This window comes from Podarcis cretensis (genome assembly GCF_951804945.1).
Source record: "Podarcis cretensis genome assembly, chromosome: 6".
NCBI classification, from domain to species: domain Eukaryota; kingdom Metazoa; phylum Chordata; class Lepidosauria; order Squamata; family Lacertidae; genus Podarcis; species Podarcis cretensis.
Window position 1 is genome coordinate 5979278 of NC_137175.1, and position 27242 is coordinate 6006519.

A 27242-nucleotide genomic window follows, 5' to 3' on the forward strand; every position below is an offset into this window, starting at 1 on the left:
CGTCTGTTAGTTATCTATTCCTTACAAAAAGAAGAACTGAGATCTGGAAAGGAACCTCATATTTTGCATCCACAATAAAGTAAAGGCTACATTTATGTGTGGTAGATAACATGTTTTAAAGGGTGGTTGGTGATTCTCTGATAATACTTGGGAAAGGTTTTCATATGGGAGCCTTCGCCTTCCCACGAATAATACTGGGCCCCTCTTTGGCCCCAGAAAGCACGGGAAATAATCTGCTCTTCCTCTGGCCTGAAATAGGATGAGGTTACTTGCACAGAGCTCTTAATTTAACTCATGGTTGCTGGCTCAAACCATGTGTCCACATAACACAGCATCTTGTTTTTTTATATTATATAATATGTGGCTGCCGAGACCAGTACGTTTCCGAGCACAATTCACAGTGTTGGTTTTGACCTTTAAAGCCCTAAATGGCCTCGGCCCAGAATACCTGAAGGGGCGTCTCCACCCCCATCGTTCTGCCCAGATGCTGAAATCCAATGCTGAGGGCCTTCTGCCGGTTCCCTCATTGCGAGAAGCAAAGCTACAGGGAACCAGGCAGAGGGCCTTCTCGGTAGTGGCACCCGCCCTGTGGAACACCCTCCCATCCAATGTCAAAGAGATAAACAACTACCTGACATTTAGAAGACATCTGAAGGCAGCCCTGTTCAGGGAAGTTTTTAATGGGTGACATGTTAATGTATTTTTTATCTTTGTTGGAAGCCGCCCAAAGTGGCTGGGGAAACACAGCCAGATGGGCAGGGTACAGATAATGAATTATTATTATTATTGGCCAGCCGCTTCTGGGAAGCACATAGGCAAGGTGGGAAGGAACAACATCCCGCCCCTCACAGCAGCTGACTTTCAGAGATACACTGCGGCTGCACATGGAAGTTCCATTCAGCTACCTCGGCCCTTGATAAACCTACCCTCCAAGGGGATGAGGCCCTGCTGAGATGTTCCACAAGGGGGTGGGGAGCGCAGCACACTTCTGGTCGCATCTACCTGCCGCTGGTACTTTTGCTTTTCATTTTTTTTTGGTTTTGAAAAGCAGCGTGCAGTTGGGCGATGCGGGCAGGAAGCAGGCTCTGCCACAGGGCGCATGTGGCCTCCGCTCAGAGGCAGCCACCCACCCTGGGAAAGTCAGCCGTGCGACCGAGCTGCCTGCAACCACCCAGAAAGCTGGGACCTGACCTTTTATTCTAGAAGACGGTGAGGCCAAGCCGAAAGATCAAGGGATTCCAATCGCTGGGGCCGATTGCAGAGATGCTCTTTGCCCGCCTCTGTTCCCCCCACTGCTAAAGTAAGTAACCTTCACGAATAACCTGGACTGTGGCGGTTCTCCGCGCCTCTAAAAGTTGTCTTAAGGCTGCAATCCTGGGCACGCATGGCTTGGGATGAGCATCCCAGGGGATTTATTTGCAAGGAAATGTGCTGAAATTCTCCTGCCCCAAGCACCCGTCCAGTTAGGGGCCAGGCAATGCATTGAGCACGTTCCGTTTTCAGAGGTGGCTCTCTGCTTTGTGATCTGGACTTGGCAGCAGAGGGAGTGAAAGGCTCAGCCGTTTGAGGAGAGCCAGTGTGGTGTATCAGAGTGCCTGTCTAGGACCTGGGAGACCAGGGTTCAAATCTCCACTCAGCCGTGAAGCTCAGTGGGTGACCTTTTGGGGGGGGGGCTGGTACCTGCCTCTCAGCCTAGCCTACCTCACAGGGTTGTTGTGGGGAGCAAATGAGGGCAGGAGCTATGTCGCCATCTTACGTTCCTTGTTGGGGGGGATATAAATGCCATAAATACATCTATGTCCAAATTGGCGGCCATGTTTTAGAGCACCCTCCAACATCCCCCAGATGTTTGGGGCTTTCAGTGCTTTCCAGTCCCAGCCCTGACAACACCGTGACTGAGGGTGACAGGAGTTGTAGTCCGAAAACATCTGGAGGGACCAGGTTGACGAGAGCTGCTTTAGAGTGAGAGAGGCGCCCTAAATTTATGCTCTTTGAAGCTTTAAATCCTGCGGTGAGACTAAAAGGAGAGGAAGAATCGCATATGCCCCATTAGCTTTTTTATAAGAAGGGAGGGAATATCGTAGAACTATAGAATGGGACCACAAGGCTCAACTAGTCCAAACTAATGCAATGGAGGAATCTTTCACCCAATGCTGAGCTCGAACCCACAGCCTTGTGATTAAGCCCTAAACAGTCTCGGTCCAGTATACCTGAAAGAGCATCTCCACCCCCATCATTCTGCCCAGACACCGAGGTCCAGCTCCGAGGGCCTTCTGTCAGTTCCCTCACTGCGAGAAGCCAAGTTGAAACCAGGCAAAGTGCCTTCTCGGTAGTGGCACCCGCCCTGTGGAACGCCCTCCCACCAGATGTCAAAGAGAAAAGCAACTACCAGGCTTTTAGAAGACATCTGAAGGCAGCCCTCTTTAGGGAAGCTTTTAATGTTCAATAGACTATTGTATTTTAATATTTTGTTGGAAGCTGCCGAGAGTGACTGGGGAAGCCCAGCCAAATAGGTGGGGTATAAATAATAAATTATTATTATTATAAGAGCCTTGTGCTCTACCGACTGAGCTATCACACAATTCCGATCAATAAATGTTTCTTGATCTTGAGTCTCTATGGACGAGAGTTTGAATTATCCAGTCTATTTTAATGTCAGAATTGTAGAGTTAGAAGGCATTCAATGAGTTATCTAGTCCAACCCCAACATCTTCATGAGGGGCAGCGACTGTGACTTTATTTAGTTAGGAGGAGATGAGTCGATGGGAGGCTTGTGTTGGGACCATGAGCTGCTTCAGGCACCAATTTGGGGGCATCAACATCCTGCGATGCTAGCCCTCTAACTACATTTTTAAAATTCATTTGACTTCATCTCCCTTTCCTTTTACAAAAGTATTTTCTGAGCTGCTGACAGCAACAAAAAAGCAAGGTCAAGAAAATAAAAAATACGTGGTGTTCAGTTTTAAAAAGGCTTCCCAGTGGTTTTCAAAGTGTAAAAACCAGTTACACAAACGTTAAATAATAGAAGCGTCTGCAATTAGAATATACAGTAAGACAATCCCTGTAAAACACAGCAATTAAAACACGAGACTCTGGTTGAGAGAGCAAGGGAATTTCCGTAAGCAGGTAAGTCTTCAAAACCCAACCCATCAAAACGCCCAAACCGATGGAGCAGGGGTTGCATTTTGTAATGCTGGGGCAAACAATGAAAAATTCCGCCTCTGTGTCACCGCAAGCTGATAAGCATCAGGCTGTGGCAAGACTGGGTTTATTTTAGGTAACAGGGCCCAGGTTATGGCAGTGGTTTTCAACCTGTGTGTCATGGCACCTTGGGGTTCCTTGAATAATGGCCAGGGGTGCCACAGACAACACTGGCCTCTGTCCCTCTTTCCTCCCCTCCTTCCTCTGATGCCCTCTCGCATCTCTGCCTCCCAGAGGCTTGCACAGCTGTTTGCTGCAGCAGCCCTGGCTGCAAACTCCCCAGGCGAATGGTGCCTTTGGGGCTGGCCAGGGGTGCTGGTTGCCAGGAGCTGAGGCAGCTCGGAATAAGCAAGCAAGCGGGTGAGGGAGCCCAGCCGGCCAGCCCTTGCTGCTGGGAATGGACAAAACAACAACAAACCTCTGGTTACGTGAAACTTATTCAATAAACACACAAGACGTAACTGGCTGTACGTTTGAAAAAAATAATATATACTATTCATTGTATTGAATTGTAGATTTCAACAAAAGTAGGTCATAAAGTTCAACGGAAAAAGCAGAAGACCCAGTGGATCGGTTCATTCTCTAATTAGTTTATGTATAAGGGAAAAAGTCTATTCCACCTGTCTGTTCATAGAGTCCAACAATCCGTACGAAAGGGTTGTTGCAGTTCCACAGAATCCTTTCACAGAGTCTAAGACAAGGATTTCTGGAATATTAGCCTTGTTTCGCCGTCCTAGGCTTCATCAGTAGTACAAACTCATATATGATATCACAGGACAGTGGATCTTATAGCATAGTACAGTGGTACCTCGGGTTAAGTACTTAATTTGTTCCGAAGGTCCGTTTTTAACCTGAAATTGTTCTTAACCTGAAGCACCACTTTAGCTAATGGGGCCTCCTGCTGCCGCTGCGCCGCCAGAGCACGATTTCTGTTCTCATCCTGAAGCAAAGTTCTTAACCCGAGGTTCTATTTCTGGGTTAGTGGAGTCTGTAACCTGAAGCATCTGTAACCTGAAGTGTCTGTAACCTGAGGTACCACTGCAGTGCTTTTGGGGGAGGAGCTTAGGGTGGAGATCATAAGCTTTGTTTGGCCTCATCCACGGTTGTTTGCTTTATTACCCTGCTGTGATGGGTTTGCTTCCAAAGGGAGGCCAAAACCTGGAGAAAAACTCAACGTTCTCTCTGCCACAACTGAGGGAAGCAAGCTAGGTCAGGGAGCAGAAGGTAACCCAGACAGGGCACATACAGCTCCGTCTTCACACAACTCCCTATCCCCCAATTTTTGCCACCCAAGGCAGTCCCTTCACTCCACCCAATGATAGAGCCGGCCCTGGCGTGTGGAGGAGCTGCAGTAAAGAACAAGAAGCAGGGAGCTATTTGCCCTATTTTTGGAATTGTCCTAAAATTAGAATATAGAGTGGTACCTCGGGTTAAGTACCGTATTTTTCGCCCTATAGGACGCATTTTCCCCCTCCAAAAATGAAGGGGAAATCTGGGTGCGTCCTATGGGGCGAATGCAGGCTTTCACTGAAGCTTGGAGAGTGAGAGGGGTCGGTGCGTACCGACCCCTCTCGCTCTCCAGGCTTCAGGAAGACATCCGCAGCCTAGGCAGCCCGGCGGGAGTTCCCGCAGGGCTGTCTAGGCTGCGGATAGCAGCCTGCTTCCCGGAGCATCAGGCGCCCTGAAAGCAGAGCTCCCGGCGCTTCGGGAACACATCCGCAGCCTAGGCAGCCCTGCGGGAGGTCGTGCAGGGATGTCTAGGCTGCGGATAGCAGCCTGCTTCCTGGAGCGTTGGGCGCCCTGAAAGCAGAGCTCCCGGCGCTTCGGGAACACATCCGCAGCCTAGGCAGCCCTGCGGGAGGTCGTGCAGGGATGTCTAGGCTGCGGATAGCAGCCTGCTTCCTGGAGCGTTGGGCGCCCTGAAAGCAGAGCGCCCGGCGCTTCGGGAACACCTCCGCAGCCTAGGCAGCCCTGCGGAGTTCCCCGCAGGGCTCCCCACGCTGCGGATAGCAGCCTGCCGCCCGGCGGGCGGGGTGCCCTGAAGCAGAGCGCCCCTCCCACCGGGCAGACATCGGCCAGCCCCACAAGCTCGGGGGACAGCAGGGAGGCGCAACGCCGCCATCCTGCTGTTCCTCGACCTGGTTCGGTTTCCCCGACCTGCTTTTGGGGGGGAAATAAAGGGAAAATTTTTTTCCTTTATTTCCCCCTCAAAAAACTAGGTGTGTCCTATGGGACGGAGCGTCCTATGGGACGAAAAATACGGTACTTAATTCATTCCAGAGGTCCGTACTTAACCTGAAACTGTTCTTAACCTGAAGCACCACTTTAGCTAATGGGGCCTCCCGCTGCCGCCACGCAATTTCTGTTCTCATCCTGAAGCAAAGTTCTTAACCCGAGGTACTATTTCTGGGTTAGCAGAGTCTGTAACCTGAAGCCTATGTAACCTGAAGCGTATGTAACCCGAGGTACCACTGTAGTAGCTATAACTTTATGAGCTACTTCTGTTGAAATTATGTTGTTGTGCATTTTATATTTATACCCTGCCTATCTTAATGGGTTGACCCAGACACTCTGGGAAGCTTCCAACATACATAAAAACATAATAAAACATTAAACATTTTAAAACTTCCCTATAGACGGCTGCCTTCAGGTGGCTTGTGGGGGTCAGATAACTCCATCCCCTCCAACATTTCTCCAATGAAAACAGGGACGCCCTAAGGAAAAGGGGGGCATTCAAGGATCAAATAAAAAAACCGAGAGGGCTTCTGTGAATTCGGAACCGTCCCTGCAAAACAGGGACACTTGGAGGGTCTGTAGGACTAAGAGAAGAAAAGAGAAGGAAGGGACGACATGCTAGAAATTTATGAGGTTATAACTGGCATAATCGAACTGGGGGGCAACTCCCATCTCTTGTGGGGGTGCAATTAGTGCCAGCACCGTCCGTTAAGAGTTTGGGTGTAATCTTCGACACCTCCCTCTCCATGGAGGCGCAGATTGCAGCTATAACAAAGGCGGCATTTTTCCATCTCCGCCAAGCTAAGCAGTTGGCTCCTTACGTCTCTCGCCCTGACCTAGCCACTGTGATCCACGCGACGGTCACCTCCAGACTGGATTATTGTAACTCGCTCTACGTGGGGCTGCCCTTGAGACTGACCCAGAAACTCCAGCGGGTGCAGAATGCCGCAGCGAGACTCCTTACGGGGTCTTCGCTGCGAGATCACATTCATCCGGTGCTATACCAGCTGCACTGGCTCCCGGTGGAGTACAGGGTCAGGTTTAAGGTGCTGGTTTTAAGCTTCAAAGCCCTATACAGCCTAGGACCCTCGTACCTACAGGACCGCCTTGTATGTCCCACAGAGGAACTTATGGTCTTCAAACAAAAACATCCTGAAGGTCCCAGGCCATAGAGAGGTTAGGCTGGCCTCAACTAGAGCCAGGGCTTTTTCGGCTGTGGCTCCAATCTGGTGGAACGCTCTGTCACAAGAGACTAGGGCCCTGCGGGACTTGGCATCTTTCCACAGGGCCTGCAAGACAGAGCTGTTCCACCAGACCTTTGGTCAGGGCACAGCCTGACTCCCTCCTTTGGCAATCTTCACAGAACTTTAGCCTAATGGTTGCCATCATTTTGAGTTGAATTAATTTTATAATGAAATGATTTTAGAATGTTGTATTATTTTATTGTTGTTAGCCGCCCTGAGCCCGGCTTTGGCTGGGGAGGGTGGGATATAAATAAAATTTATTATTATTAGTAGTAGGAGTAATATTATTGTTAGTATTATTAGTATTATTACTTGTGGACAGTCAAGGAAGCTGAATGTTGCAAGATTCAGGACAGAAAAAATAAAGCCCTTCGTGCAGCGCATATTGAGACTGTGGAACTCCCTCCCACAGGAAGCAGCAATGGCTGCCAATTAAGATAAAAGAGGAGAGGGCTCTCTCGCTCTCTTTTTTTCAATGCAAAATTACAACAAAAATTACAAACATTGAATTCAAAATAAAACAGTACAAACAAGAAGAGAAAAATAACACAAAGGGGGGAAAAAAACAACACACAAAAACACACACATTTACAAAGAAAACCATATCATCATTCTAATCTAGTCGTTATATACATATACACATATTGACTTCCTTCCTTTGTTTTAAGACCTGGAAATTTTTACTCTTTCTAAGTTGTTGTGTCTAATGTAGATTACTTCTATTACTTCTATCTTTATACTTTTTACACCATTTTTCTCTTTCTTTAACCCTGCAAAACTTCGTTCATTACATACCGATATGCTTACTCCAGAACAATGCTTTTTCATATACTCTTTAGCACATCCCCATTCTTTTAACCAGTTTTGGTCCGATTGGCTCCTTATGAATGCTGTGAGTCTTGCCAGATTTATATATTCACAAAATTTAATTTGCCATTCTTTCATGGATGGAATTTTTCCCCCTTTCCCATTTTTTTGCTATGAGCGTCCTGGCTGTTAAGTTGTGGGTGAACATATCAGACGACACAGCGATTCTTCAAACAGCTCTTGTTTATTCACAGGCCAGGACAGAACTGAACTGAAGAGTTCTGTCAGCCTGTTTATATAGAGCTCCAGTACAACGTAACTGTAACAACTTTTTAAAACTATCCAATCACTGAACGTCACTTTCGATCCCTTATTTGCATAACTATCTACAGTATCCCCCTGCTGGCCCAGGGTGAGAACTTCAGTACATAAGACTGGCAGCTGTTGTCGCATAGAGGAATACTTTCCTTTGATTGCCAGGAATATCGTTTGTGATTTTAGGTATAATCACAAATGAGGCGGAGAGGGTTCTTGATGGCTCTCTTCTGCTTCCACAGTTGGAGGCAGCGATGCTTCTGAATATCGCTTTCTGGAAACGGCAGGAGGGGCGAGAGTGCTCCTGAGTTCGAATCCTGCTTGCGAATTTCCTACAGTCATCTGGTTGGCCTCTGTGAAAACAGGATGCTGGCCCATTGGCCTGATCCAGCCGGCTCCTTTTACGTTCTTATCAGGGGCAGAGCCTGGCAATATGGCGCCCTGTGCATATAAATTAATGATGAGAAATAAGGAAAAGGATAAGGATAATTCAGAATAAATGGGAGCGGGAAGGGCTGTTTCATTTGAATACGGTCCAAGAGATGATGAGGAGTACAGATAAAATAAAAATGGATAAATGTAAAGAATTAAGTAAGAAATTCCTATTGAAAAGGTATAGAACCCCGGCGCAACTGGCATACCTAGTTAAAGGATTGAGTCCTAAGTGCTGGCACTGCGGTCAAGAGTTAGGGGTATATGCACATATGTGGTGGGAGTGCATTTGGGTAAAGGAATATTGGCAAAAGATTATAAAGGTTATTTCTGATGTATTTCAGGTTAAGGCAGAAGTCAATAGAGAAATGCTTATCTCAGGAATACTGGGGAATAGTAAAATAGAAAAAAAAAGAGCAAGATTGGGATAAAATTATGATCTTAGCTGGTATGCTTGTTATTGCATCAAGATGGAAAGAAAAGGATACAGTGGTGCCTCGCAAGACGAAAAGAATCTGTTCCGCGATTCTCTTCGTCTAGCGGTTTTTTCGTCTTGCGAAGCAAGCCCATTGACGGCTTAGCGGATTAGCGCTATTAGCGGTTTAGCGGCTTTTAGCGGCTTTTAGCGGCTTAGCGGATAAGCGGATAAGCGGCTTAGCGGCTTAGATAAAGGGGGGGGAGGAAAAAAACCCCGCAGGAACTCGCAAGACATTTTCGTCTTGCGAAGCAAGCCCATAGGAAATTCGTTTTGCGAAGCACCTCCAAAATGGAAAACCCTTTCGTCTAACGAGTTTTCCGTCTTGCGAGGCGTTCGTCTTGCAGGGCACCACTGTAAATGGACAATGGAAAAATGGAATGACTATGTTTTTGAATATATACAATCTGATATATTTGAACAGGTAATGACGGAAGATACATGGGAAAGCAAATGTCAAAAGATTTTGAATAAATGGACAAGTTATAGGAAATGGATAGCACGGGGGGAAGCCAACCCAAGCATCCAAATTAGAATGAATAATCTGTGCACATGGTTAAAGATCAGAAAAGAGAACAATTTTGGGGGGGGAGGGGTTAAAGGGGAGGGAGGAAGTGGGAAAAATTAGGATAAATGAGTAGGGACAAAAGTATATACTGTTATGTATAACTAATAGGAGGATGATTTTGATGTATGTTATAGTTAGATTTTCGACTGAATGATTTTTTTAAAAAAATACATTGGCTTTTCCATAAGGCTCACCATCGCCATCTAGTGTCACATTGTATATTGCACTTAAAACACACTCAAAACCTTTTATTTGCAGCTGTATAGCCCAGGACTTAACTAGGCTTCGGAAGGAAGCGGGAAAGTGTGTCCTTGGCCCCCGCCATGCCCTAAATCCGCCTCTGTTCTTACGGCACTGGAAACAAAGAGAGTCGTGTTAGGGAGAGCCTGATGGTGAATGTCGCACTCAGCTTCCTGTGTGCCGTTTGACCTTTGAGCACATGAACATAGCAGGTCGTCCTTGTTTGCAACACGGGGAGCAGCAGAGACCACAGCTCAGCGGTGGTTGACAGTTTAGCGATGCAGCGACAGCTCCCTCGGGTTTGCAGGCCCTGTGGCTCAGAGGCACAGGAAACCCATTGCCAACCAGAGTGCAAACTGCAAGGGGCCTGTGATATTTTGCATGCTTCGTTAAGAGCCTATATATATATATATATATATATATATATATATATATATATACCATATATATATATATATATATATATATATATATATATATATATATATAAGCTTTTTAACGTATCATTTTCAACAGTAATTAAACATACTTTTACATCTTATACAATCTTTTGACTTCCATCAATCCTGTCTGAAAATTTTCCAATCTAATCTCTTAATATAGATTTCTTACTTTCCCTATTACATTTAAATCTCATAACTGTTATCTTTTTTCTTTTTCTACTTTGCAACGTTTCATATTTTTCTCTTTACAGAACTTCTTGTAGTCCTACTAGCGTAATTTGTTGGTTACAATTGCTCATATAGTTCGTATACTTCTTCCAATCGTCTGTAAATCTCTAGTCCCGCAGGTTTCGAATCCTTCCTGTCATTTTATCCAATTCTGCATAGTCTATTAATTTTATCTGCCATTCTTCTTTTGTCGGAATTTCTTCTTGCTTCCAACACTCTTGCTGCTGTTGTTGCATATAAAAACAATTTACTGTAACATCCTGCCTCTTAATGTCCTGACCTATAATACCAAGTAAAAATGCATCTGGTTGTTTTTTTAATGTATATTTCAACATCTTTTTCATCTCATTATATATCATTTCCCAGAAGTTATTTACTTTCTTACATTCCCAACAAGAAGGAACCTTTCAGCTTCTATTGCTGTCCTGAGGAACCAACACTCAACCAGCTTGCTTAAAATCCACTTTGCCTGTGGATTCCACGATTCGATTGTGAGGGCCATCTTTATGGGGGGTAAAACACGAGAACAAAATACAGTGGTACCTCGGGTTAAGAACATAATTCGTTCCAGAGGTCTGTTCTTAACCTGAAACTGTTCTTAACCTGAGGTAGCACTTTAGCTAATGGGGCCTCCCGCTGCTGCCGCACGATTTCTGTTCTCATCCTGAAGCAAAGTTCTTAACCCGAGGTATGATTTCTGGGTTAGCGGAGTCTGTAACCTGAAGCGTCTGTAACCTGAAGCATCTGTAACCCGAGGTACCACTGTAGCACAGAAACATAAGAAGAGCTTTGCTGGATCAGGCCAATGGCCCATCTAGCCCCGCGGAGGACCTTAAGGTCCACAAGTGACAACACATTGGAGGTCCCGAGCCTCAAGGAGGTTAGATTGCTCTCAACTAGGGCCAGGGTCTTTTCAGTACTGGCCCCAACTTGGTGGAACGCTCTGTCACAAGAGACCAGGGCCCTGCGGGACTTGACATCTTTCTGCAGGGCCTGCAAGACAGAGCTGTTCTGCCTGGCCTTTGGTCTGGACTCAGTCTGACCCTCCCCTTCTCTTTTTCTCCTATTATGTTTTTACTGTGATTTTATTGGTGTTAGTCGCCCTGAGCCTGGCTCTGGCCGGGGAGGGCGAGGTATAAATAAAATTTATTCTTCTTATTATTATTGCAGTACTGAGCCAGATGAGCCCATGGTCTGATTCTGTATGGCAGAATGAATGAATGAGGCAAACTGCATCCCGGGAGTCTGATGGTCCTTTTTGCTTCTTCTCCACAGCATCCTATGCCAAGTGAGTCTCGCAGGGGAATCTACTGATGGCGCCACCCCTGGAGGAAGCGGGCGCTGGCGACTTTTTCCCTTCGTTCCTTGTTGTCTCCCTGGTTGGCATAACCGCCTGTCTCTTGGCCCTCTGCACACTTTGCAGCAGGTAAGCATCTGAGCTGCTCTCACCCTTCATTGACAAGCCTTCTCCAGATAGAGTGCCTGGGGGGCCAGATTCTGCAACATCCCATTCATTTCATTCATACAATTTACATGCCTCTTGATTGGAAAATGAACAAACCTCAAAGCATATAAGCATATACTTTGACGTGCTTTCGAACTGCTAGGTTGGCAGGAGCAGGGACCGAGTAACGGGAGCTCACCCCATCACGGGGATTTGAACCGCCGACCTTCTGATCGGCAAGTCCTAGGCTCTGTGGTTTAACCCACAGCGCCACCCACGTCCCTGGGGCGCATGTAGATGTGTACATAACTGAAGTGGATAATTAAAGGGTTTAGTTTAATTAGTTCAACAAAACGGATGGACTTGACCCAGTGATGCCTGCTTTTCAAAGTCTGATAGTCATTTACACCTCCAGCACCCCTCTGCCAGCCCCTTAGCACCCCGCTAGATCACCCCCCCACACCAACAGGGGGCAGTACAGCTCGCTCTGGGAGATAAGGGATTAAGGGCTTTAGATACGAATCGTAACTCCTTGAACTTGGCCTATTAGCAAATGGGCAGCCAGTTCAGGGTTTCACTCCTGGCAGCAGATGCCACATCATTCTGTACTAGCTGTATAATAGCTGACTTCAAACTCTTGGACTTTGATGTGGAGGTAACGTTCCGCTTTGCAAAAGCAAACCTTGCACCAGACGTGCAACCATATGTCAAGGAGCGTTGCACCTGCTTCCCCTGACCTTTTGCCTTCTTGGCTAGAAAACAGGGTTTCCCCCCTGACCTTTTGTCCTTTCACAATTCGTTTGCTTAGACATATTGCTTGGCTGGAGCATGATGGGGGATGCAGACGTAATCAAGTATTGGGGGGAACGTTTGAGGGGAGCACCTGCGGACACGTGTATTTGCTGACGCTGGCAATGTGCTTAAATGGAAATGCGTTAAGTTCAGGGTGGTTTCACTACGGTTTCCAATTGTTGACTTCTGCTAATAAAAGGAGCCTCTGCAGGGCTAGCCGACAGCTTGCTTGGAGAGTCTGATTAAAGACTGATACATGGCCTCGGTCCTGTATACCTGAAGGAGCGTCTCCACCCCCATCGTTCAGCCCGGACACTGAGATCCAGTGCCGAGGGCCTTCTGGCGGTTCCCTCATTGCGAGAAGTGAGGTTACAGGGAACCAGGCAGAGGGCCTTCTCAGTAGTGGTGCCCGCCCTGTGGAACGCCCTCCCTTCAGATGTCAAGGAAATAAGCAGCTATCCTATCTTTAAAAGACATCTGAAGGCAGCCCTGTTCAGGGAAGTTTTTAATATTTAATGCTGTATTGTTTTTAACACTGGATTGGGAGCTGCCCAGAGTGGCTGGGGAAACTCAGCCAGATGGGCGGGTTATAAATAAATTATTATTATTATTATTATTATTATTATTATTATTATTATTATTATTTATTATTATTACTATTACCAACACCTGTCTCATGTCCATCACTACACTTTGATGCTAATATTTGCCCCCCTGCCTTTTGTGTGCTCTGTTCTAAAACACTACAGTGGTACCTCGAGTTAAGTACTTAATTAATTGCGGAGGTCTGTTCTTAACCTGAAACTGTTCTTAACCTGAAGCACCACTTTAGCTAATGGGGCCTCCCGCTGCCGCTGCACCGCCGGAGCACGATTTCTGTTCTCATTCTGAAGCAAAGTTCTTAACTCAAGGTACTATTTCTGGGTTAGCGGAGTCTGTAACCTGAAGCGTATGTAACCTGAGGTACCACTGTACTGTGGCTTCCCAGGCAGCGAGGCGCCCAATGTCATTGCACCAGTTGTGCCCCCCGAAAACCGCCTCCGAGCTGTAGCGCCAAGAGCTCCACGCAGCATGCATTGCAGTAATGCAATCTATAGAATCACACTGGACGAGCTGGGTTCACAGCTGGACCAAATAGGGTCATGGTCCCGTCCGTGTCCTCCCAAAACACCTGTGCAAAGCTCTCTCTGCCAAATGACATTTTCCAGGCTCCCGTGATAGGATTAAAACATTCCAACGTCTGGCAGAGGCAGCTCTTATCTGGTGAATTTTTTAACGGTTCGTCCTTCAAGCTCTGGACTGCTTGGTATGTTGAACAGTTACTTGTTGTTGTTTAGTTGTTTAGTCGTGTCCGACTCTTCGCGACCCCCTGGACCAGAGCACGCCAGGCACTCCTGTCTTCCACTGCCTCCCGCAGTTTGGTCAAACTCATGCTGGTAGTTTCAAGAACACTGTCCAACCCTCTCGTCCTCTGTCGTCCACTTCTCCTTGTGCCATCCATCTTTCCCAACATCAGGGTCTTTTCCAGGGAGTCTTCTCTTCTCATGAGGTGGCCAAAGTATTGGAGCCTCAGCTTCAGGATCTGTCCTTCCAGTGAGCACTCAGGGCTGATTTCCTTCAGAATGAATAGGTTTGATCTTCTTGCAGTCCATGGGACTCTCAAGAGTCTCCTCCAGCACCATAATTCAAAAGCATCAATTCTTCAGCGATCAGCCTTCTTTATGGTCCAGCTCTCACTTCCATACATCACTACTGGGAAAACCATGGCTTTAACAATACGGACCTTTGTTGGCAAGGTGATGTCTCTGCTTTTTAAGATGCTGTCTAGGTTACTACTAGTTATTAGTAGTTGCTACTAGTCACTAGTCACAGTTACTACTAGCTGCTAAAGGAGACGAGCGAGGAAGAAAAATTAATGTCTTTGGAGGCAAGGAGCCACTTTGCTGGACGGAACTCGTGACAGGAAGGAAGCGAGCAGCCAGCAAGATAAATCAGGGCAGTTTGGGCAGGAAGCAGCAACGTGGTTTGAGGAGGGGACCCCCCCCCCCCCGATTTCCCCACTGAGTTGTTTTTAGCCTAAAAAGCTGCTGGAAAGAGCTAGCAAAACAATCCTGGGAATTGGGGTGCCTTCCTTATGACAAAGAAGCACAAAAGGAGAACTGCAGGCTCAGGGTCTGAATGTGGCCCTCGAAACTTCTCCGCCTGGCCCTTGGAACACTGCCCAGGCCACACACCCTCTTCCCAGGCCACACCCCTTTACATTCAAAGGATTCTTGCCTGCTTTTGCTTGGAATGTGGCCTTGAGAACAGAGAATGTCTCTTGGTTGTGAAGTATGTTATGTACTGAAGTCTCACCCTGGGCCAGCAGGGGGATACTGTAGATAGTTTTCACGCAGGTCCACTTATGCAAATAAGGGATCGAAAGTGATGTTCAGTGATTGGATAGTTACAGAAAGTTGCTACTGTTGTGTTGTACTGGAGCTCTATATAAGCAGGCTGGCTGAACCCTTCAGTTCAGTTCAGTTCTGGCCTGTGAATAAACAAGAGCTGTTTGAAGAATCGCTGTGTCATCTGTTATGTTCACCCACAACTTAACAAAGTACAAATGTTTAGTGCACAGGAGCCAACTTATAGCAGCCAAGGGGTCTTGGGCCCTCCCAAAATTTGGTGGGCATTGCCGTAAATGGTGTCCATTCACTGTGTCATGTGGTCAGTTATGCAGAATAGGCTTACTTGCCCCCCTCCCCCAATATTTTATTCAAGTTGTGACCCCTGGTTTAGTGTGCATTGAAATGGAAGGTATATAATGTGCCTGTAACTATGTACTGTGAAGCATGGTTGGAAATTTCTTGCCAATTATGTAATTTTTTATTCATTTCCCACATTCATAAAACATCTGTGCCAAATTAAAACAAATTCAATACAAGTTCCCCTCCAAAACTCAATATTTTATTCAAGTTGTCACCCCTGGTTTAGTGTGCATTGAAATGGAAGGTATATAATGTGTCTATATACTATATACTGTGAGGCATGCTTGGAAATTTCTTGCCAATTAGTTTTTATTCATTTCCCACATTTATAACACATCAGTGCCAAATTAAAACTAATTCAGTACATTTTTCCCCAAAAACTGGCTCCACACTCTCTCAGATATTTCCATTTCTTCCCCTATTACATGCTGCTTATATTGCAAGTTTATTTCCAATTAGCATCTATTTTCATGAAGTTAGAGAAAAGCCTACATTAAGCATTTGTGGGGCTGTATTTCTGTGGCTTAGTCACAGGAAGATCAACAGCTCATAGTTGCAGGAAAGACAGATCATTTCCAATCTATGCATGTGCTAATTTGCAGGCATGTTGGGTGCTGGGCCTTTTTGTTCTAAGGCACTGAAGAGAATGGATGTGTTTGTCTCTGTCTCCAGCAAAAAGTTAAAAGAGGCTGCAGCGGAGAAGGGTTTTTAGCCAGAATGCAAGTTATTTGTAAACTAAGTTCAGTCAATCAATCATTTATTGTATTTGACTAAAACCCATTACCAATTCCGTTACAAAACCAGCAAATCCAACAAAGCCTATGAAGAAAAATCCAGAAACAAGCAGTCATTTACAATAAATCAAATTAACTGAGTCCTCTGCATAATCTGCAGCGTTGTCTTTTATGTGACTAGCACAAATACTTTTAGCGGCTTTTGCAAATAAAGCTCTTTTATATGTGACAATATGTAAGCTAAGTTTAGATACCTTATGCTGGGAGCAGTATTTGAAATGTGCAACTGAGTGAATGTAATTTTATTTGTTTTTCAGCTGAGTTCTGTAAGTGAAGCTTTTTGAACCATATTTGGGGACTGGAGAATTTTCATTTCAATACAAGCGTTTTGTTCACCCAGACGCTTTGACATGTGCAAAATAAACCATCTCAATATTGGTTGCTTGGAGAAGAGTGTGCTTAGAAACTAGCCTGCTATAGAAAGCCAAGATTCACGTCTGTTGCTTCTGTTTCACGCAATTACCTCTGCCCCAACCCCTATTCGCATGTGGCCCTCAGAAAGTTGCCCAAAAGAGAAGGTGGCCCCCGGGTTGGGTTCCCCACTCCTGCACGAAAGCATTTGAGGATTCCGAGTTCAGAAAAAGATAATAATAATAATAATAATAATAATAATAATAATAATAATTATTATTATTATTATTATTATTATTATTATTATTATTATTTATTATTTATACCCCGCCCATCTGGTTGAGTTTCCCCAGCTGCTCTGGGCGGCTTCCAGTCAAGTGTTAAAAACAATACAGCATTAAATATTGAAAACTTCCCTAAACAGGGCTGCCTTCAGATGTCTTTTAAAAATAAGATAGCTGCTTATTTCCTTGACATCTGATGGGAGGGCATTCCAGAGGGCGGGCACCACTACCGAGAAGGACCTCTGCCTGGTTCCCTGTAACCTCACTTCTCGCAATGAGGGAACCGCCAGAAGGCCCTCGGAGCTGGACCTCAGTGTCTGGGCTGAACAATGGGGGTGGAGACGCTCCTTCAGGTATACAGGACTGAAGCCGTTTAGGGCCTTAAAGGTCAGCACCAAGACTTTGAATTGTGCTCGGAAACGTACTGGGAGCCAGTGAGACCACTCCCAGTCACCAGTCTGGCTGCCGCATTCTGGATTAATTGCAGTTTCCGAGTCACCTTCAAAGGTAGCCCCACGTAGAGCGCATTGCAGTAGTCCAAGCGGGAGATAACTAGAGCATGCACCACTCTGGCAAGATGCTGTTGTGGGGGGGGGGGAGGTGTAATGGGGAGACATGAAAATGACAGAAGTTTGCCGAGATGGCAAAAATGATTGCAGTAATCAGGGGCTGCTCCAATCAAAAATTCTATACAGAATGGGAATGTATATGGGAATACATGAAGAAATATGGTGTCAAAGCAGAACTCTTAATAGGCACTTGTTAAGCGTGTAAGGACAAAAGAAGTAATTATAATTTAACAGTGTTCATGTTACTCTATTTTATCAAAGCAACTAGAAAAAAAATATGATGGGAAGATCTCACACAGGTGAAGGGAAGCAGTGGGGAGGAGGGGAGGGTTAGGTTGAATTTGGGAAATAAAATAATATATGGGACCTCAAAGGATATAATAGATTCTTATAAAATAGTAATATATTGCAACCAGAATAGAAGTTTAAAAGGGGAAGTGAATGTACTTTTAGTATTTTCATTATTGCAATAGTTATTGTTATTTCTTATCGGTAGAAGGCAATGTTAATTTAGGCTTCTTTGTTTTGCTGTCTGTATAATTTTTTTTAAGCCAATAAAAAAAGAAAAAAAAGAAAATGACAGAAGTTTGTAAGGCTGGCCAAAAAAGGGTGGGTTTTTTTAGCAGGTAACGAAAAGGGATGGCGAGAGCATCTGTGTGGTGTTTAAATGGAGAGGGTTCGAAAGAATCGGTGCCAACACAGAAAAGGCCTGATTCCTACATTGTGTGGAATGGGCCTCCTGATCAGATAGCTATCCAGTCCAGCAAAAATATGTGGACCTTCTGTACTCCCACCAGCTGACCAGGGTGTTGCTAAACTGACCCGTGAATGATTCGTTCCATCTCTTTTTCTGCCATTCAGGAAAGAGAAGAACAGGGTAGTTCCACAAGATGGAGTGATGCTGGAGGAAGCAGTGAGTGGACCTCTTTCCTTTCTACATTTGGTTTCCCAATAACAAGTACATTCTTTGCGCACATGGAAGTAGCCAGGATTTGGGGGGGGGGGGGGCGGGGCAGGACCGAGCAACCTCCGATGCGATTGGTTGGTTTGCAGAAGCCATGCTATTGCTCAGTCGGGTTGCCAGTTGTGTCGCTAGAATGCGCCACAACATAATCCGAGTGACCTCAGTGAGCATTAAAACATTCTGATCACTTCTACTTTTAGTTACTGTATTTTTCACTCTATAGGACGCACTGGACCATAGGAGGGGGAGAGCAGAGGAAAAAATTTCTCCCCCTCTCTGCTCAGCGCCCCTGCAGCGAAGCGGCAGGAGAAACGGAGCCCCTTCCATTTCTTCTCCCGCTTCACTGAAGGGGCGCTGCGCAGAGAGAGAAAACTGTGCAGCGCCTCTCCAGCGAAGCGAAGCCTGGAGAGCAAGAGGGATCGGTGTGCACCGACCCCTCTCGCTCTCCAGGCTTCAGGCTGCGCTCCGAAGGCTTGCGGATAGCTGCCTGAAGCCCCCGGAGCGCAGTGGGAGTTCCTGCTGAGCTCCGGGGGCTTCAGGCAGCTTCAGCGAAAGCAACGCGGGGGGAGCTCTCCCTCTGCACTTCGGAGGCTTCGCGTTGCTATCGCTGAAACCAAGGAGCCTACATTCACGCCATAATACGCACACACATTTTCCCTTAATTTTTGAAGGGGAAAAAGTATGTTTTATAGAGCGAAAAATACGGTAAGTATTTTTATTTATTTACTCGATTGTGTGTGTGTGTACCATTTGCTGCAATTCCAGGGATGCAGACAGGTGCCCACCCAGTGGCACAGCTAGTCGCTCGAGTTCCCGGGGCAGTGCATGTGCCCTGCAGCCAGGGGCGGGGCAAGGCTCCCATGGGGGCGGGGCCAACTGTCCATGGGGGCCGGGCGAGCCAAGTCAGGGCGCGCTGCGTGGGGCCTCTCTGCGACCTCCCCCTCAGCTGTAGGGCGACTGAGGCAGTGGGCAGACGCATGCCCCGCGCTGTTCAAAAAAGCAGTGCGGAGCTTGTAGGAAGTCTGCCCAGGAGAGACGCATGGCTCAGGAATGCTGCAGGCCCCGTGGTGTGGCGCCCAGTGCCCCCCGCCTCACCTAGCTATGCCTCTGGATTAACTTTATGACCACTGCTCCATAGATATAGTTGTTATAGAATTCCATTCACCACATCGATGAACGTGGGTAGCGCTGTGGGTTAAACCACAGAGCCTAGGACTTGCCGATCAGAAGGTTGGCGGTTCAAATCCCCGCGACGGGCAAATCCCCGTGACGGGGTGAGCTCCCATTGCTCGGTCTCTGCTCCTGTCAACCTAGCAGTTCGAAAGCACGTCAAAGTGCAAGTAGATAAATAGGTACCACTCTGGCGGGAAGGGAAACTGTGTTTCTGTGCACTGCTCTGGTTCGGCAGAAGCGGCTTAGTCATGCTGGCCACATGACCCGGAAGCTGTACACCAGCTTCCTCGGCCAATAAAGCGAGATGAACGCCGCAACCCCAGAGTCGGCCACGACTGGACCTAATGGTCAGGGGTCCCTTTACCTTTTTTATGAAGCATTTCTGTATCCTTCTGTGCTGAAGAAGAATCCCACGAAACAGTGGGTATATCCGGAATCACTGTTCACTACGTCTGTTTGCGGACCACTTTGGCAGCGTTGGACGTCATAAAACAAAGCTTTACAGCTTGTTTTCACCTGATAAGAATCTGACCCATTGCTTCTTTCAGAGACTTGCATAGCCCACAAAGACTTTCAGAGACCTATAAGACTTATGTTTATTTGGGTCTATGTTTTCAAGAGAATCCATCAAGTGACTGTCAGAGATTTATAAGATTTCTGTTTATTTGGTTTCTCATATTGTTCTATGTCCCGTATAGACTATATAAAGAGTTTATGTTGATATTGCATTGTTGTACTTGGTCATCGTGTTGCCTTGGATATTACTGATAATTGTTTGCAACACAGGGGGTTAATTGTTTGGTTACGCCTCTGGATTAGGCAGATTCATGGAGGAGAGCGCTGTCGAAGGCTCCTAGCCATAAAGGTTGTGTTCTGCCTGCAAAGTTGGAGTCAGCAATGCTTCTGGTTTCTGGAAATCACTCAAGGGGAGAGTGTTTCTGAAGTTGCGTAAGAAGGGGTGTGCGATGGGTGCAGGAGTTATTTTTTCAGAAACCCATATTTTTGGCATTTTGTCACCCCCCTCAGTGATGACACCCAGGGCGACCCGTACCCACCGCGCCCCCCTTCCTATGCCACTGTGCCCACCGCCCAGACACAACTTCTTGTCTTGCAGACGGAGCTCTTGACGGTCGTCAACTCGCACCAGCTGAACAGGACAAATTCCAAGGCAAAAAGTAAGTCGTCGCACGTTTCCCAAAGACTCTGGTATCCAGTTCAAATCTCAGGATTCCAAGCTGAGAGGCAACAATTGCCCATGCTGCTGCAAATTGCAAATAATATAAGAGTCGTCTCCCCAGCTTATTTTGGCTATTCATTTAGCTGTTTCATAAAATTTATGCAGCGCTTGAATGCGGGATTTGACATCTTTCCGCAGGGCCTGCAAGACAGAGCTGCTCCGCTTGGCCTTTGGTTTGGACTCGGTCTGACCCTTATGTTTCCCTCCCCTTATGGTTTTGATCTATGGGCTACTTCTAAAATGAGGCTGCATTTTAAATTGCATTTTAACCTGTATTTTAAATTGGATTTTTTGTTCCCCCTCTCTTTTTCCCCCATTATGTTTTTACTGTGATTTTATTGGTGTTAGCCACCCTGAGCCTGGCTCTGGCTGGGGAGGGCGGGGTATAAATAAAATTATTATTATTATTATTTTAAAAAAACTACTACAACCCTCAAGCCGTTAAAAAAATGAAATAAATAAAAATCATTCCTAAGAAAAACTAACAATAAAAATTCCACACTTTCGAAAAGCTGCAATAACAATAGACAAAAAACAGATTAGAACTCACATCACATTAAAACTCTAAGCACCTGGGTGGGCTTGACCAAACAAGAGTGTTTTTATTTTTTATTTTTTTAAATAATATTTACTCAAAATTTTAAAGGTTACAAAAAGAAAAAAGAGAAAAAAGAAAAATAAAAAGACAGAAAAAATACAATCAATTAAAAAAAAGAACAAATCAAACCTTTACATAGCTTTCTTTCCTTTACTTATTTCCTTGACCTCCTCGCACCTCCCATTTTTATATTCTAATTCAAATTGTTATTTCAGCAAATCCTTCCAACCTTGTTTTTATCTTAATAATTTGTTTTAATATACTATAATTTTACGTTCTCTCTTTCATCAATTCATTTTTACTTAATCCTTTATGTTATTTCTGCCAAAACCACATAATTTTCTTTTTCCAACATCTTTCTAACAATCCTTAATTTTACAATATTTTTGAAGATAAACTTTAAATTTTTTCCAATCTTCTTCCACCGACTCCTCCTTGGTCCCGGATTCTGCCAGTCACAAACAAGAGTGTTTTTTAGTAGGCACTAGAAAGCGTACAGAAGAAACAACCGCCTGATACCAACAGGCAGAACTAGATACGTACAATTGTGACTGTGCACATACAAATCCTAAAGCATCTCCTTTGCAAGGGCTCAACACTTTTGTGGTTGCAGGAGCAGAGCATGGCTGGCGAAAGGGAAACCCAGCTTAGATCCCCAGGGGCAGGGAGAAAAATAATAGAATCTTACAGTTGAAAGGGGACCCTGAGGGCCATCTAGTCCAACCCCCTCCAATGCAGGAATCTCAGCTAAAGCATCCAGGACAGATGGCCACCCAACCTCTGCTTAGAAACCTCTAAGGAAGGAGAGTCCACCACCTCTCATGGGAATCTGTTCCACTGCTAAACAGCTCTTGCCATCAGAAAGCTCTTCCAAATGTTTAGTCGGAATCTCCTTTCTTGATTTGAATCCTACCCTCCAGAGCAGGAGAAAGCAAAGCTTCTTCCCTCCTCCATGTGACAGCCCTTAAGATATTTGAAGATGGCTATCATATCTTCAGGGGCGCGGGTGGCACTGTGGGTTAAACCACAGAGTCTGGGACTTGCTGATCAGAAGGTTGAATCCCTGTGACGGGGTGAGCTCCCGTTGCTCGGTCCCTGCTCCTGCCAACCTAGCAGTTTGAAAGCACGTCAAAATGCAAGTAGATAAATAGGTACCACTCCGGCGGGAAGGTAAACGACGTTTCCGTGCGCTGCTCTGGTTCACCAGAAGCGGCTTAGTCATGCTGGCCACATGACCCGAAAGCTGTATGCTGGTTCCTTGGCCAATAAAGCAAGATGAGCGCCACAACCCCAGAGTCGGCCATGACTGGACCTAATGGTCAGTGGTCCCCTTTACCTTTTTTATGAAGGTACTTATCATATCTTCTCCGTACTTATCATATCTTCTCCGTACTTATCATATCTTCTCTCAGTCTCCTCTTTTCCAGGCTAAACATACCCAACTCCCTCAAATGTTAAACATACCCAACTCCCTCATCAGGCTTGGTTTCCAGACCCTTGGTCATCTTGGTTGCCTTCCTGTGCACACCTTCCAGCTTGTCAACACCCTTCTTAAATTGTGATGTCCAGAACTGGATACAGGACTCCAGGTGGGGTCTGACCAAGGCAGAACACCTTGGGCTTCCCTTGACCTTGACACTATATCTCTGCTGATGCAGCCTAGAATAGCATCATCCATTTTGCTGCTGCATCACCCTGTTGACTCACTTTAAGTTTGTGGTCCATCAAGATCATGGGTAGGCAAACTAAGGCCCGGGGGCCAGATCCGGCCCAATCGCCTTCTCAATCCGGCCCGCAGACAGTCCGGTAATCAGTGTGTTTTTACATGAGTAAAATGTGTCCTTTTATTTAAAATGCATCCCTGGGTTACTTGTGGGGCCTGCCTGGCGTTTTCACATGAGTAGAATGTGTGCTTTTGTTTAAAATGCATCTCTGGGTTATTTGTGGGGCATAGGAATTTGTTCATATTTTTTTCCAAAATATAGTCCAGCCCCCCACAAGGTCTGAGGGGCAGTGGACCAGCCCCCTGGTGAAAAGGTTTGCTGACCCCTGATCAAGACCCTTTAGATCCTTTTCACATCCACTGCTAGTAAGCCTGCTGTCACCCATCCTATATTTGTGCATCTGGTTCTTCCTGCCTTACATTTGTCCCTATTGAAATTCATTTTGTTAACTTGCGCCCAGTTCTCCAATCTGTTAAGGTCATTTTGAATTCTGATTCTGGAGTCTCCTCCTCTTACGCTTCTTGCATCCTCTTCCTCTAGATCTGAGGTCAACCAGTGGCAACATCCCTTGCGCATTGAGCGAAGATGATGGGACGATATCCAGCTGCAGCTTCATCATCCTGCCCCAGAGGAGGCTTCCCCACAGGCCCCCAGTGGACCTGCTGTCTCCAGACCAGATTTACTCAAACCTGAGCTTCCAAAACCAAGCCGAGGATGTGCTGTATGAATCCATGACGGCGTCAGAGGAAGCAACGGAGGAACCAAGCCCTGTCACGAAGGAGGAGGAGGAGGAGGAAGAGGAGGATGCTATTGGGCAAAAAGACCAAGCAACAGGAGCCGAGTATGCCTGTGTTCTGAAAGGGAAGAAGATGAAGGCCCACCAGCATGCAGAGATGGAGACGGGGGCTTCTGAAGCATCGCAGCAGGGATCTCTAGCAACGACACTTAATGCTGCTCAAGCAGCACAGGTATATATCATCATAATAATTAATAATAATAATTTATTAGGGATGCGGGTGGCGCTGTGGGTTAAACACAGAGCCTAGGACTTGCCGATCAGAAGGTTGGCGGTTCAAATCCCCGTGACGGAATGAGCTCCCGTTGCACTGTCCCAGCTCCTGCCAACCTAGCAGTTCGAAAGCACGTCAAAGTGCAAGTAGATAAATAGGTACTGCTCTGGCGGGAAGGTAAACGGCGTTTCCGTGCGCTGCTCCGGTTCGCCAGAAGCGGCTTAGTCATTCTGGGTCTTGTGGCCATCTGGCTGAGTTTCCCCAGCCACTCTGGGCGGCTCCCAATCGAGTGCTTAAAATAATACAGCATTAAATATTAAAAACTTCCCTGAACAGGGCTGCCTTCAGATGTCTCTTAAAGATAAGATAGCTTCTTATTTCCTTCACATCTGAAGGGAGGGTGTTCCACAAGGCGGGCGCCACTACCAAGAAGGCCCTCAGTCTGGTTCCCTGTAACCTCACTTCTCGCAATGAGGGAACCGCCAGAAGGCCCTTGGAGCTGGACCTCAGTGTCCGGGCAGAACGATGGGGGTGGAGACGCTCCTTCAGGTATACTGAGCCGAGGCCGTTTAGGGCTTTCAAGGTCAGCACCAACACTTTGAATTGTACTTGGAAATGTACTGGGAGCCAATGCAAATCTCTCAGGACCGGTGTTATATGGTCCTGGCAGCCACTCCCAGTCACCAGTATAAGAGACCTCCCATTTCTGTGCAATTGAAGTAACCCCCCAATGGGGGTTCATTGCTCTTAATTATACTGGGGTTGCACCCACCCTCCTCACACATGAAAACAAAGACCACCACAGCCAATCACAATAAGACAACCACACCCTAGGCCAACCCCAACCTCTCTTGCCACCAAAGGAACACAAGTGAACAGCAGAGAACCTCACAAGCAACGCTGACACCAAACCCCACATATATTAAGTAAAATAGAAACATCATCACCCGACCCCACCCATCTTCCGCCCCCCTCCACCTCTTTCCCCCTTTTCTTCCTAATGTCTCAACAAATGAAACCGATTTGTAAAAAAAAAAAAAAAAGTTACATGGAAAAAAAATACGAGAGACATTGCACATACCTTTGTAAATCAAGAAAATCTTTAATAAAAAGACATTTAAAAAAAACTTATACTGGGGTTGGAAGAGTGAAGTGCGAATCTGTCAATGAATGGCTGGATCTATACTGATCTGTAAAATCGCTGTTAAAGGCTATTAAAAAACATAATAAAGCTCTCAATGCAATTTCCCATTCTCAACATATCGCTGCTCTGCAGCGCCCTCCAGTGTCACATCTTTATAACACATTTTAACGTTAAAAACGACCAGTGTAGATTCGCCCCATGTCTCTTTTTCCAGCTTGCAATTTATTTGTGTGTTTTTAATGAAAGTCCTTGTGAAAATCTGTCAGCATTTTTGTATTATTATTATTATTATTATTATTATTATTATTATTACTACTACTACTACTACTATTGAATTCACCAGTGCACTGGGGTTTCCCCTATGTGCAGAATGGCAAGAGAAAAGCTGTCTTGCCTCAAGGGCTTTCATAGGATCAAAGGTGCACGAAACCGACCCCCCAAACCATTTTATTGACGCTCCCCTAATGTCTGCTTCTCTCGTAGTTAGAAGAAATGTATTCAGTGGTGCGCAAGGAGAGAAAGAAGGAGAAGAAGAAGAAAACCGAGGGCTCCGGCGGGCACAGTGGAGAGAGACCATCCCAAGGGGAGATGAGCCTAGGAAATGCCCTGGTGGCATCTGTCCATCAGGAATCAGATGGCAGGGCAGGGCACCCGCCCTCATTGTTCCAGCCTCCCGCTATTGAACCCTGCTATGAGTCTGTTGGCTGTGAATCGTGGGTAGGCAACAGCAGAAAGCCAAGCACAGAGCCAGCTTATGAGGCTGTAGATACTTACTGGAAGAACTCGAGGAGGAAAAGAAAGTCGGACAGGAACGCCCCAGCAGAAAACCTCTACGAAAGCATCGAAAACCTGGCATTTCAGTTTCAGAATCAAAGCATGTTAGCCCATTTTGAAATCTGACTCTTTGGTTTGGTTTACCTATTCAAGCGGATGCAAATGAATTAAGTGGACATAGTTCAAACGTTACTAAGTGCCGTTGCATGTCAGCCCTCAGAAACTGTCAAACGCTGACTGCGGTTGCATGTTAACTGGCAGGTGCCCCCGAAACGCCAGATACTGACAAAGGGCACCTCCAGACGACATGTTTTATTGACCATTCCTCTTTATCTGCTTGCACAAAGCTTACACAGAGGTTAGACTATTTGTTGAGCATTTCTTCTCATTTGTTTGCAAGGAGCTTATATGACAACTGGCATCAATAAATCTGGCAGAATGACAAAGACCAATAAAAAAAAGCTTTAAAATATCATGGTGGGGCGAGGAGAGGAAGGTGAGCTGTTAGCCTTAGGAACTGCCAGAGAATAACATCAGTGCTGGGTGACATTTCGCACTCGGATAATCTTTGCAGATAATCACTTCGCTCCACTAGGAACTTTATGAAGAGCATCAACGTGTCTGGCTGCAACCCTGCATCTGCTTACTCACGAGTAAGCTCTAAGAGCCTCAATGGAACTTCCCTTTTTGATCTGAGTTGTCATGGCTTGAAAGGGCTGATGGATTGATGAGAGCTGCCGTCCAACATCCAGATAGCTGCCATTTCCCTACTTATTGCTGCAAAGCATTTACAGTTGTTGTTTTTCAGAAGGGGTGGGGGGTGGGGAACGGATAATTTGTTGTTGTTGTTTAGTTGTGTCCGCCTCTTTGTGACCCCATGGACCAGAGCACGCCAGGCACTTCTGTCTTCCACTGCCTCCCGCAGTTTGGTCAAACTCATCTTAGCAGCTTCGAGAACACTGTCCCACCATCTCGTCCTCCGTTGTCCCCTTCTCCTTCTGCCCTCCATCTTCCCCAACATCAGGGTCTTTTCCAGGGAGTCTTCTCTTCTCATGAGGTGGCCAAAGTCTTGGAGCCTCAGCTTCACGATCTGTCCTTCCAGTGAGCACTCAGGGCTGGTTTCCTTCAGAATGGATAGGTTTGATCTTCTTGCAGTCCATGGGACTCTCAAGAGTCTCCTCCAGCACCAGAATTCAAAAGCATCAATTTTTCGGCAATCAGCCTTCTTTATGGTCCATACATCACTACTGGGAAAACCATACTTTTAACTATACGGACCTTTGTTGGCAAGGTGATGTCTCTGCTTTTTAAGATGCTGTCTGTCATTGCTGAAATGAATAATAGAGGTTCGTAAAATTGTGAATAGAGAACAGAGCCCTCATCCTCCCTCCTCTCTTTTGTTGTTGTTTAGTCGTTTAGTCGTGTCCGACTCTTCGTGACCCCATG

At 46.1% G+C, this 27242-nt stretch overlaps 1 protein-coding gene across 2 annotated transcripts; it reads left to right on the top strand.

Moving 5' to 3' along the window:
- The first annotated feature begins 799 nt into the window (after positions 1-799).
- LOC307217842 (uncharacterized protein) lies at positions 800-26785 on the top strand. 2 transcript variants are annotated; one of them, XM_079979804.1, is made up of 6 exons: positions 800-1300; positions 11464-11614; positions 18034-18085; positions 20424-20484; positions 23409-23836; positions 25506-26785. In XM_079979804.1, exons 2-6 carry the CDS (start codon positions 11502-11504, stop codon positions 25920-25922), a joined length of 1071 nt encoding a protein of 356 aa, XP_079835930.1. In that variant the 5' UTR covers positions 800-1300; positions 11464-11501; the 3' UTR covers positions 25923-26785. The 2 variants fall into 2 exon arrangements, with proteins under 2 accessions (XP_079835930.1, XP_079835931.1); XM_079979805.1 differs by having other exon boundaries at positions 25510-25757.
- The last annotated feature ends 457 nt before the right edge of the window (positions 26786-27242 follow it).

Excerpts from the sequence above, each read along its gene's own strand:
- LOC307217842 (XM_079979804.1), top strand. The coding sequence starts at position 11,502 with ATGGCGCCACCCCTGGAGGAAGCGGGCGCTGGCGACTTTTTCCCTTCG. Across the intron at positions 20,485-23,408 it reads GACAAATTCCAAGGCAAAAA|ATCTGAGGTCAACCAGTGGC; the intron begins GTAAGTCGTCGC and ends CTCTTCCTCTAG. Across the intron at positions 23,837-25,505 it reads ATGCTGCTCAAGCAGCACAG|TTAGAAGAAATGTATTCAGT; the intron begins GTATATATCATC and ends CTTCTCTCGTAG.